Here is a 12,428-nt window from a genome sequence, read left to right on the forward strand (position 1 = left end):
AAGGTTTATTATATATAAATATTTTGAGAGTAGGGAAAGTGAAAATCTCCATGCACCCTCGGGAAGGTTTTGGCTGTCTAACTTTCAGCTGAAGAAGTCTGGGGTCATTACGAAGTCAAGAAAGGACTCCACTAGGAGGAGTTCTCTATTCTTAAAGTAAAGGACCAAAAAACCTTTTTAATGAAAATTGTACGGGAGTTTACCTCTGGTCATCTGGGTAGAAGCTTTCAGGCCATTGACTTGACCGTTCGACCAATCCACCTATTATTATAAAATGTACAATGGAAACAAAGGAAGATGTTATAACTGTGTTTAGTGGTCTTGTTTGATTGTGATCCACAGCCATAGGGAAACATTTAGCCAGGGTTGTCCATTATCGTTGTCTTTCTGTTATCTATTCAGTATTTCCAATGTAAACACATATTCTATTATATGCAAACAACAATAATATCAAGCTTTTGTAATTGATATTGGTATATTTCCTGTTTCCAGACAGTCAAGCTTGCGCTAAGGAGTTCAGGACGTGTACACTGACCTGGACGGATAATGTCTAGGCCAGGTGACACATTCTAGTAGGGAAGTCTACGATGCCTTGTGCCTAAAACTACGCCAAATCGTCTCCGTTCTTTGAGTCCAACACCATGCCTTACATGGACAAGCGCGGGCGCTTGTGTGGGTTCCTCAATATTGAGGAAAAAGAAAACAGTGGCCGTTTTAGTCGACGATATTTCATACTTAACACCAAAGAAGGGAAGTTTCAATACTTCATGGATAATCCCCTGGTAAGATATGGACTTTGATTGTGTCATTTTCCTCTGCTTAATTAATTGAGGAAGGAATTTATGTAATTACTCTGAAATATAAGAAAAATTATATCTTCATCAGGGAAAATCCTGGAATTTGAGAGCAGTGGGCCATTTTCAGCAATTTTTTAGTCAATATCAAAATTGAGAGTGGTCATTCTATATAAAATTAAAGAAAATTGGAACATTCAGGGGTCAATGGCCCCATGGCCCTATCCAGAATTATCCCTGCTTCATATGTGAATAGATCAAATTTAAGTATCGTCCAATCAGAATGGTACTTTCTATTCACTGTGTAGAATTTAAATTCAGTTTCAAGTTCAGATGAAGCTATATCAGAAGAAGTTGTTGTTTTGGTACACCTGAGATATAGCAGCAAATGGCAGAATTGATTGAATAACCCAGTCAAAACGGCACTCTACTTTGTAGTTAAACATGACGTATTTAGAACCTGGCATCAGATATTACGCTACTAATTTGATTCCTGCTCTTTTTTGCATTTTGCTGCTTTTAAAGGGTGATTTCCTAAAGTAATATGTATCTAAGATATTACATCTCACCAAATCAAACAGTTATATATATACATATATATAGAGGATGATTAATGGTGTACAGTTTACTACCATATATATAGAGGATGTTTAATGGTGTACAGTGTACGACCATATATATAGAGGATGTTTTAATGGTGTACAGTTTACTACCATATATATAGAGGATGTTTAATGGTGTACAGTTTACTACCATATATATAGAGGATGTTTAATGGTGTACAGTTTACTACCATATATATAGAGGATGTTTGATGGTGTACAGTTTACTACCATATATATATTTCACTTGTATGGCAGAATGTACCGATATTTTCACTCATGAAAAATATTGATATTCTGCCTTTCTTGTGACATTGTATGGTACAACAGGAAACATTGAATATCCTCTCAGTATTGTTGACAGCTTTAGAGTGTTTACCTACAGCAGATAGGGTACTGTATCAAATGTGATATAATAATAATAATGAAAATATATGCTATTAATAATCATCAAATTTTATTTTGTTTACAGAATCTTCCCCACAACAACAGAACACCAGTAGATGGTATCCCTCTACAATTCATTTCCAAGGTAAAAATTACAAGGACAGTTGTCTCCCCTTCCCCCATTTTCTAACAGACAGTATATTACCAGAATGTCAATATCCTATAAAGGTATTACTTGTAGCACTGAAAATGCCTGTAAAATAAATCGAACTAAATGTAGGAGGAACTAGATATATAGTCATGCTGTCATTTCCCAGTTTAACCCTTTCACCACTGTTGACCATAATGGACTCATCCAGATCAATGCATGGTAGAGTCTACTAAAGTTACATAGGGGTGAAAGGTTTAATCTCCAATTTTATAGAAATGCATATAAGAACATCACCTGACCACTGATATTTGAAAAAGACAAATGAAACACGGGCACAGAAGCAGTTATCTCCCTTGGTGTATGGTATTGAGTCCAAGCTGCTTTGTGTGAGTTCATTCATTTCAACTGGCTGAACCTTTAGAAAAGAACCTACACAGGTCTAGATTAACACTGAGTCTGACCTTTTAGAAAATTTGCCACAATTTGTATTAAGGAGTCTAGGAGTACCAAACAAAAATTATAAAATGTTAATTATCACTAGTTTAAACCGCTTCTACATCAAACAAATGTAATTCACAAGTGAAAAAAGCATGTCTGCATGAATCTTAATTCATTGTAACAAAACTCAGAAACTCTGCATTTTGATCTCTGTCTGTATAATGCTGGCACACTTCTGGTCTAGGTGTATTTGTTAATCACGTGATATTTCTGTGCCACCAAGATGGTTTCAGCCAGGATCAGTTTTAGAATTTCAAATTTACCCACCATAAACATTAGGTCTCTATCATGTAGATATCTATAGACCTACACAATATGTACTGAAACTTCCATACACCCAACCTTGACCAAATTAAAGTTTACTTACATATATATAATGCTTGATATTGTAAAATTACTACTACTAATAATAATAACAATTTAAGGTTCTTATATACCGCTTTATCACAACCTAGTTCCTAGGTTGTCTCAAAGCGATTCACAAATTATTATCCGTGGTTATAGGGCCTTTGCAACCAGCCAATATCTTTCTCAACTCCCTGGGGAGCATATCATACAGCCGGTACTGCCATTTTGGCGCTCACAGCTAGCATTCTACAATTCTAGCACTGCCCAACCACACACTCATTTACAGCTGAGTGACCGGAACAAGCGGAGTAAAGTATCTTGCTCAAAGATACAACACAGTGTTGTGCCGTGACTTGAACCTGCAACCCTTCAGTCACGAGTCCGGTGTCCTACCACTAGACTACCGTGCCTCCACCTATATTAAAGGAAGCTCCTTTTCCCCTCACCTCTAGACTTATCATGGAATCATACACATGGTAGGGAAACAGCATAGACAACTTGGTCTATGAAGACAAGCCATTGATTCCCATAGACCTACAGTGTTTTCTCACTGACTGTTTATGGCTCTACTGTTCCAACACTTGATGATATCTGAGAGCAGCCTTCCTGGAGCTAATCACTGTACATGTTACAGTTCAGTACTCTGGCAGTATACACACAACATTATGTTATTCAGTTAAGTGACATTAATTCCTTATCTTTGTTTGTTTTTTAAGGTTAGTGATGCAAGGAAACAGCACCCAAAAGTTGATAGCTGTTTTGGTAAGTTCAATGTCTTGTACAATTTAACAATAACTTATAATTATGAATAACTTACATCATAGTCACTGATCATGAGAAAATAATGTTATCATTGGTCATTATAAAAAAACTTAACTTGTACTTTTATTTTCTGTATTCAGTGGTTAATTTTGCGGGGAAGACGATGTTCCTTCAGGCTGATGACAGCAAAGATATGAGGATGTGGATAGAGGCTTTAAATGATGCCAGTAGGATCACAGTAAGGTTCCTATATAATAACGATGCCAGTAGGATCACGGTACGGTTCCTATATAATAATGATTCCAGTAGGATCACGGTAAGGTTCCTATATAATAATGATGCCAGTAGGATCACGGTAAGGTTACTATATAATAACGATGCCAGTAGGATCACGGAAAGGTTCCTATATAATAACGATGCCAGTAGGATCACGGTTAGGTTCCTATATAATAACGATGCCAGTAGATCACAGTAAGATTCCTATATAATAACGATGCCAGTAGGATCACGGTTAGGTTCCTATATAATAACGATGCCAGTAGATCCCAGTAAGGTTCCTATATAATAACGATGCCTGTAGTATCACGGTAAGGTTCCTATATAATAATGATGCCAGTAGGATCACTGTAAGGTTCCTATATAATAACGATGCCAGTAGGAGCACGGTAAGGTTCCTATATAATAATGATGCCAGTAGGATCACTGTAAGGTTCCTATATAATAACGATGCCAGTGGGATCACGGTAAGGTTCCTATATAATAACGTTTCCAGTAGGATCACGGTAAGGATCCTATATAATAACGATGCCAGTAGATCACAGTAAGATTCCTATATAATAACGATGCCAGTAGGATCACGGTAAGGGTCCTATATAATAACGATGCCAGTAGTATCACGGTAAGGTTCCTATATAATAACGTTTCCAGTAGGATCACGGTAAGGTTCCTATATAATAACGATGCCAGTAGGATCACGGTAAGGTTCCTATATAATATTGATGCCAGTAGTACCATTGGAAGGTTCGTATATAATAATGATGCCAGTAGGATCACGGTAAGGGTCCTATATAATAACGATGCCAGTAGGATCACGGTAAGGTTCCTATATATTAACAATGCCAGTAGGATCACGGTAAGGTTCCTATATAATATTGATGCCAGTAGTACCATAGGAAGGTTCGTATATAATAATGATGCCAGTAGGATCACGGTAAGGTTCCTATATAATAATGATGCTAGTAGGATCACGGTAATGTTCCTATATAATAATGATGCCAGTAGGATCACGGTACGGTTCCTATATAATAACGATGCCAGTAGGATCACGGTAAGGTTCCTATATAATAACGATGCCAGTAGGATCACGGTAAGGTTCCTATATAATAACGATGCCAGTAGGATCACGGTAAGGTTCCTATATAATAACGATGCCAGTAGGATCACGGTAAGGTTCCTATATAATAACGATGCCAGTAGGATCACGGTAAGGTTCCTATATAATAACGATGCCAGTAGGATCACGGTAAGGTTCCTATATAATAACGATGCCAGTAGGATCACGGTAAGGTTCCTATATAATAACGATGCCAGTAGGATCACGGTAAGGTTCCTATATAATAACGATGCCAGTAGGATCACGGTAAGGTTCCTATATAATAACGATGCCAGTAGGATCACGGTAAGGTTCCTATATAATAACGATGCCAGTAGGATCACGGTAAGGTTCCTATATAATAACGATGCCAGTAGGATCACGGTAAGGTTCCTATATAATAACGATGCCAGTAGGATCACGGTAAGGTTCCTATATAATAACGATGCCAGTAGGATCACGGTAAGGTTCCTATATAATAACGATGCCAGTAGGATCACGGTAAGGTTCCTATATAATAACGATGCCAGTAGGATCACGGTAAGGTTCCTATATAATAACGATGCCAGTAGGATCACGGTAAGGTTCCTATATAATAACGATGCCAGTAGGATCACGGTAAGGTTCCTATATAATAACGATGCCAGTAGGATCACGGTAAGGTTCCTATATAATAACGATGCCAGTAGGATCACGGTAAGGTTCCTATATAATAACGATGCCAGTAGGATCACGGTAAGGTTCCTATATAATAACGATGCCAGTAGGATCACGGTAAGGTTCCTATATAATAACGATGCCAGTAGGATCACGGTAAGGTTCCTATATAATAACGATGCCAGTAGGATCACGGTAAGGTTCCTATATAATAACGATGCCAGTAGGATCACGGTAAGGTTCCTATATAATAACGATGCCAGTAGGATCACGGTAAGGTTCCTATATAATAACGATGCCAGTAGGATCACGGTAAGGTTCCTATATAATAACGATGCCAGTAGGATCACGGTAAGGTTCCTATATAATAACGATGCCAGTAGGATCACGGTAAGGTTCCTATATAATAACGATGCCAGTAGGATCACGGTAAGGTTCCTATATAATAACGATGCCAGTAGGATCACGGTAAGGTTCCTATATAATAACGATGCCAGTAGGATCACGGTAAGGTTCCTATATAATAACGATGCCAGTAGGATCACGGTAAGGTTCCTATATAATAACGATGCCAGTAGGATCACGGTAAGGTTCCTATATAATAACGATGCCAGTAGGATCACGGTAAGGTTCCTATATAATAACGATGCCAGTAGGATCACGGTAAGGTTCCTATATAATAACGATGCCAGTAGGATCACGGTAAGGTTCCTATATAATAACGATGCCAGTAGGATCACGGTAAGGTTCCTATATAATAACGATGCCAGTAGGATCACGGTAAGGTTCCTATATAATAACGATGCCAGTAGGATCACGGTAAGGTTCCTATATAATAACGATGCCAGTAGGATCACGGTAAGGTTCCTATATAATAACGATGCCAGTAGGATCACGGTAAGGTTCCTATATAATAACGATGCCAGTAGGATCACGGTAAGGTTCCTATATAATAACGATGCCAGTAGGATCACGGTAAGGTTCCTATATAATAACGATGCCAGTAGGATCACGGTAAGGTTCCTATATAATAACGATGCCAGTAGGATCACGGTAAGGTTCCTATATAATAACGATGCCAGTAGGATCACGGTAAGGTTCCTATATAATAACGATGCCAGTAGGATCACGGTAAGGTTCCTATATAATAACGATGCCAGTAGGATCACGGTAAGGTTCCTATATAATAACGATGCCAGTAGGATCACGGTAAGGTTCCTATATAATAACGATGCCAGTAGGATCACGGTAAGGTTCCTATATAATAACGATGCCAGTAGGATCACGGTAAGGTTCCTATATAATAACGATGCCAGTAGGATCACGGTAAGGTTCCTATATAATAACGATGCCAGTAGGATCACGGTAAGGTTCCTATATAATAACGATGCCAGTAGGATCACGGTAAGGTTCCTATATAATAACGATGCCAGTAGGATCACGGTAAGGTTCCTATATAATAACGATGCCAGTAGGATCACGGTAAGGTTCCTATATAATAACGATGCCAGTAGGATCACGGTAAGGTTCCTATATAATAACGATGCCAGTAGGATCACGGTAAGGTTCCTATATAATAACGATGCCAGTAGGATCACGGTAAGGTTCCTATATAATAACGATGCCAGTAGGATCACGGTAAGGTTCCTATATAATAACGATGCCAGTAGGATCACGGTAAGGTTCCTATATAATAACGATGCCAGTAGGATCACGGTAAGGTTCCTATATAATAACGATGCCAGTAGGATCACAGTAAGGTTCCTGTATAATAATGATGACAGTAGGATCACGGTAAGGTTCCTATATAATAATGATGCCAGTAGGATCACAGTTAGGTTCCTATATAATAACGATGCCAATAGTATCACGGTAAGGTTCCTATATAATAACGATGCCAGTAGTATCACGGTAAGGTTCCTATATAATAATGATGCCAGTAGGATCACAGTAAGGTTCCTATATAATAATGATGCTAGTAGGATCACAGTTAGGTTCCTATATAATAACGATGCCAGTAGTATCATGGTAAGGTTCCTATATAATAATGATGCCAGTAGGATCACAGTTAGGTTCCTATATAATAACGATGCCAATAGTATCACGGTAAGGTTCCTATATAATAACGATGCCAGTAGTATCACGGTAAGGTTCCTATATAATAACAATGACAGTAGGATCACGGTAAGGTTCCTATATAATAATGATGACAGTAGGATCATATTAAGGTTGCTACACCTGCGAAACTATATGTTATACCTTCTAAAAGAAACTGGTACTTATTTGACAGGTTCCGACATCCATGGAGAGTACCAAGGAGCGAGTCAATGAATGGCACCAAGATGGTGTGTCAGACCGAGGTTACAAAACAGAAATCGCTGGAGGTGTGGTGTGTAAAATACCAATACAGGTACATAACTGTTAAGCTTCCATAACATCGACAGGGAAATACGGGAGTAGATTAAATCAACTTCAGAGAAATTTCAATTTTTGAAAGGAATTGTTAAAACTCAGGAAATGATGTTTTATTTGGTATACCTGAGTCACAGATTTTTATGCTAGTTTGAAGATTTTTAATGGAATACAATAACTATAGCTCAAGTTTAACAAAGATTGTTTAAAAAATAGAAATAAAAACACTATTCATTTTTTTATTTTATTTTTAAATGTACCAGGTATTTCGATTTTTTTGTATGTATTGTCTTTTAATTTTGAACAGTAGTTCAATACTTACATGACACAATCACAGATATTGATTTTCACCACGTTAATGAGTAGTGTTTGCCAAGGTAAATTACAATTTAATAACAAGCTTGGGCTTATTGCAGTATAAATACAACTATTTTATAGTTGTGTCAGGATAGTTATTTTATTTAGCGATGAAATGAAGGATGTATGCTAAAATAACTTTCATTTCACCTTGAGCATAATATGACAGTTGATGTTTGATCATTATATGGACGAATTATTGATAATTAAGTTTATCTTTTAAAAGCCTGAGAGTCTTGGCTTCAGAACAATGAAATGGTATTTTAGGCATTGTATACTGAACTGTAATACATATGGGTGGGCTTATTCACAGGCACAAGCTTATTGCTTCATAAATATAGTAAAAATAGATTAGGAATAAAGTGACAAGAAACAGTCACAACATCAACACACTAGATAGACAATAATATTACACGGTCACACAAATGATCATCGTCATCTTTTCAGACCAGTGATGACGATGTGACGGAGTCCAGTGAGGGTGAATTTGATTCACACGGCGAGCCTGCCTACCGCCTCCCCGCCATCAAGACAGGCTTCGCAGTCAAACAAGGGGGAATGGTGAGAAGATACAGCGTCTCGTTGATACAACAACCAGTCATATAAGAGCTAAGAAATTCTCATTTTTCTGTCTGTGTTAAATAAAGGGAATCAAAGGAAAAGAGCCTTTCAGATTGAATTAAAAAATCATGTCTTGCATGTTTTGCTTCCAAATAGACATCCTTAATACTCCATTCTACTCTCACTTACGCTCTCTGCATCCCTGGAATATGTTATAGCAAAATTGAAGGCTCAGTGTGCTCCACCTTGTGGATGAGACAAGAAGACTAGTTTAATCCTTTCATGTACATCTCTTAGTTGAATCTCGCGGTCACATAGTGGTAAAATTTACTGGTTTTGCAGTTGGGTTTTGCTCATTTTTTATCTTCAAGGATAGGTATTAGCCTGCAATTGGTCAGTTTTTTTTTACCTGGCGCCTATCAAATTTTGCTATGACATGTTCCTGGAGTACAGAGAGCGAACGTGAGCGTAACCCCTAGATATCGAGGATGCCAAATATAGTGTCTTCTAGCTAACCACAAAATAGTGTCTGCTGTGCATAACTTTACCTGTGGTTCTTTTTACAGAGAAAAAACTGGAAGAGGAGGTACTTTGTACTAACAGAACAAAATATTTTATACTTCAGTTCTAAGAAGGTGAGTCAGTCTCTGATAAACAGAGTGATAGCATGTTAAGAATAATTTTCTGAAGCCGAAGCAGATCTGCAAGTTTCCATGACAACAGAATTTTATGTAACAATCTTCAGCAATACTTATAAGATTGAGATAGTACAGAAACAGCTTTTAGATTATTCAGTTGTTATGCTAAATTTTTCTTTATCATTATTATATAATTTATGTTAAAATCATTTTTATCATTATTGCGTATATATATGTGCTGAAATTGCTTTTATCAGAAATTATTTATCCTGACATTATATATACATAAACCATTTTTATCTTAATATGTAATGAGATTATTTTTTAACCCTTTCACCACTGTAGACCGTAATGGATTCATCCAGATCAATGCATGGTAGAGTCTACTGGGTTTTACCATTTACAGAGAGTTCTGGGTTTTACCATTTACAGAGAGTTCTGGGTTTTACCATTTACAGAGAGTTCTGGGTTTTACCATTTACAGAGAGTTCTGGGTTTTACCATTTACAGAGAGTTCTGGGTTTTACCATTTACAGAGAGTTCTGGGTTTTACCATTTACAGAGAGTTCTGGGTTTTACCATTTACAGAGAGTTCTGGGTTTTACCATTTACAGAGAGTTCTGGGTTTTACCATTTACAGAGAGTTCTGGGTTTCACCAGTTACAGAGAGTTTTACCATTTACAGAGAGTTCTTGGTTTTACCATTTACAGAGAGTTCTGGGTTTTACCATTTACAGAGAGTTCTGGGTTTTACCATTGTCGCAACCAAATTCTTTGGCTAGTTTAGACAGAAAAACTGATTGGACAGAGAGTTCAGTCGGGACAGAGTGCACTGTATATGTAGATTTACTGTTTTGTCAGGAATTTCTAACATTTCTTAACTTGCTGCATTTTCTTTCAGAAACATCTCTTAGTCATTAGAACTCTTCCAGAAATAATCCAGGAAGGATGGGGGGGGGGGGGGGGCATTTAGTTTTGACCGGTGATTTTGTCATATGTACATGCCTCCAAATATATACATGAATAGTCTGCAAGCACAAGAGTTAATATTACTGTGAAAGAAATAATTACTAGTCCCATTTTACCAATGTATTTAATCTTTTAGGCTAAAGAACCACTCGGCCTGATACCCAGAACCGATGTCCAGGAAGTGAAGATATCTACCAAGTATGAAATTGTTATAAAATATCTTCTTCATATTTATAAATTAACTCTTTTATATTACTTTCCCTATATAGTTATATTGATACAAATATGTGTATTATATTCAGGTTTGGACTAATGGAACCAGAAATCTAGCGATAAAATATATAGCCTATAGTAAACCTTATGCCTTACAGTGGTGCCCGTTTGTCTGTCAGTGTTTCCATCAACAATTTTGAAGTTGCTTGACAGATTTTCATGAAATATGACTGAAAACACAGTAGTAAGATTCAAAATTTTAAAAGTGAGGTTGACCGGGGGTACACTGACACCCCCCACCCACCCACCCAAGAGGTTGAGGTCCACTTCTAACAAAAATGGGTACCGATTTGACCAAATATCTCTTAAAGCAACTTCTCTTTCAGAACTATGAGATCGCTGGAAGTATCAGTCTCATCAGACAGCTGTTAGAATTCACATAATGACTGTACAAACAATGTTGTTGTTGTTGTTGTTGTTTGGACGGGGGGTGGGGAATTTAAATAATCTCCCAAAGAAAAAATCGGATTTTCTTAAGATAGTTTTTATTGTTTTCTTTTTAAAAATCATACAAATATAACAAGGAAGCAACAATGAGGAAATACATTGGATTACAATCTTGCCAAGCTTCAAAAATTTCTTGGAAGAGATGTCATATGCTCAAAATAAAAATATAAATAAAATATGTAGAAAAAAGCACGTCAAAATAGAATATTTCTGGTTGTTCTTTCTGATGAAATCAATTGATCTTAGAATAAAGGAAATGTTCAGTAATTAATGGATCCAAAATTCTGGGAGCAGCTCCAAAACTGGGTGTCACTCTAAAACGTTGAGTCGCTCCAAAAGTATGGACTTAGAGTGGGCAAAAGTACAAAGCTTCCACGATCACTATTTAGAATCATCCCAACATATAACTAAAAACGTGATGCACATGAATTAGAAGGACCTTACAAATAACCGTAATGTCAATTTCTGTAGAAGAGGAAGGGAGATAATCATGCTTTTTTAAAAGAATGTGTTAAAGTGCAGAACTTTATAACCAGTTTTGATAAAATTATGATAATTTTACAATACTTTATTCAGTAGAAATTAAGAAACTTTGATCTTTTGCTTAACAATTTAAGGTGGCTCCACACTTTCGTAATTAACCAGCGAAATTCGTTGAAACTTTCATATAATGGTTATGCAACAATGTAGAGTTGATTTTATGAAAATCTTAACACTCCGATAGTTAGGGGACTTTTTTGGAAAAAATACCAAAAAATTGAATTTTCGTCAATTTTAATATTTTCCGGGTTTTTTTGGGGTGTGACATTGTTCGGAACAATAACAACAATAATAAAATGAAAAGAAGCATTTCTTATTAACCCTACAAATATTTTATTTATCGCAAAATATGTAACACATGTTACACAAAGTGTTTTTTATTGAATTTGAACGGATAAAAGTGATTATCTACAAGCTAAAAGCCAACAGGACACAAAGATCTATACATATAGAATGGGAAATTGAACAAAATATACACAATGGCTTTATAATTAATTTATTTTACATTTTACAATCACTTCGATCCGGGTAAGAGTTATCTTCCTTGAAAAAAATCGGAACTTTTTGCAGAGGGGTGACATTTACACAATGACAGTTGTCCCTGTTTACATATAACAAAAATGATGGAAATAAATCAAAAATATGATATCAAAATTATCA

General features: G+C 36.5%; 1 protein-coding gene across 4 annotated transcripts in view; it reads left to right on the top strand.

The window, feature by feature from the left end:
* Nucleotides 1-12,428, top strand: part of LOC110464112 (pleckstrin homology domain-containing family A member 1-like) — a 65,004-nt gene that overhangs the window by 19,706 nt on the left and 32,870 nt on the right. For all 4 annotated transcript variants that reach the window (XM_021519173.1, XM_021519174.1, XM_021519172.1 and 1 more), the window contains 8 exons: nucleotides 493-782; nucleotides 1,869-1,928; nucleotides 3,497-3,542; nucleotides 3,683-3,780; nucleotides 7,862-7,981; nucleotides 8,788-8,901; nucleotides 9,468-9,536; nucleotides 10,645-10,706. In XM_021519173.1, coding sequence (XP_021374848.1) covers nucleotides 642-782; nucleotides 1,869-1,928; nucleotides 3,497-3,542; nucleotides 3,683-3,780; nucleotides 7,862-7,981; nucleotides 8,788-8,901; nucleotides 9,468-9,536; nucleotides 10,645-10,706 — 710 coding nt within the window. In that variant the 5' untranslated portion in view covers nucleotides 493-641. The remainder of the gene's footprint in view (nucleotides 1-492; nucleotides 783-1,868; nucleotides 1,929-3,496; nucleotides 3,543-3,682; nucleotides 3,781-7,861; nucleotides 7,982-8,787; nucleotides 8,902-9,467; nucleotides 9,537-10,644; nucleotides 10,707-12,428) is intronic.

Source organism: Mizuhopecten yessoensis, unplaced genomic scaffold (genome assembly GCF_002113885.1).
Source record: "Mizuhopecten yessoensis strain PY_sf001 unplaced genomic scaffold, ASM211388v2 scaffold10961, whole genome shotgun sequence".
Lineage (NCBI taxonomy): Eukaryota > Metazoa > Mollusca > Bivalvia > Pectinida > Pectinidae > Mizuhopecten > Mizuhopecten yessoensis.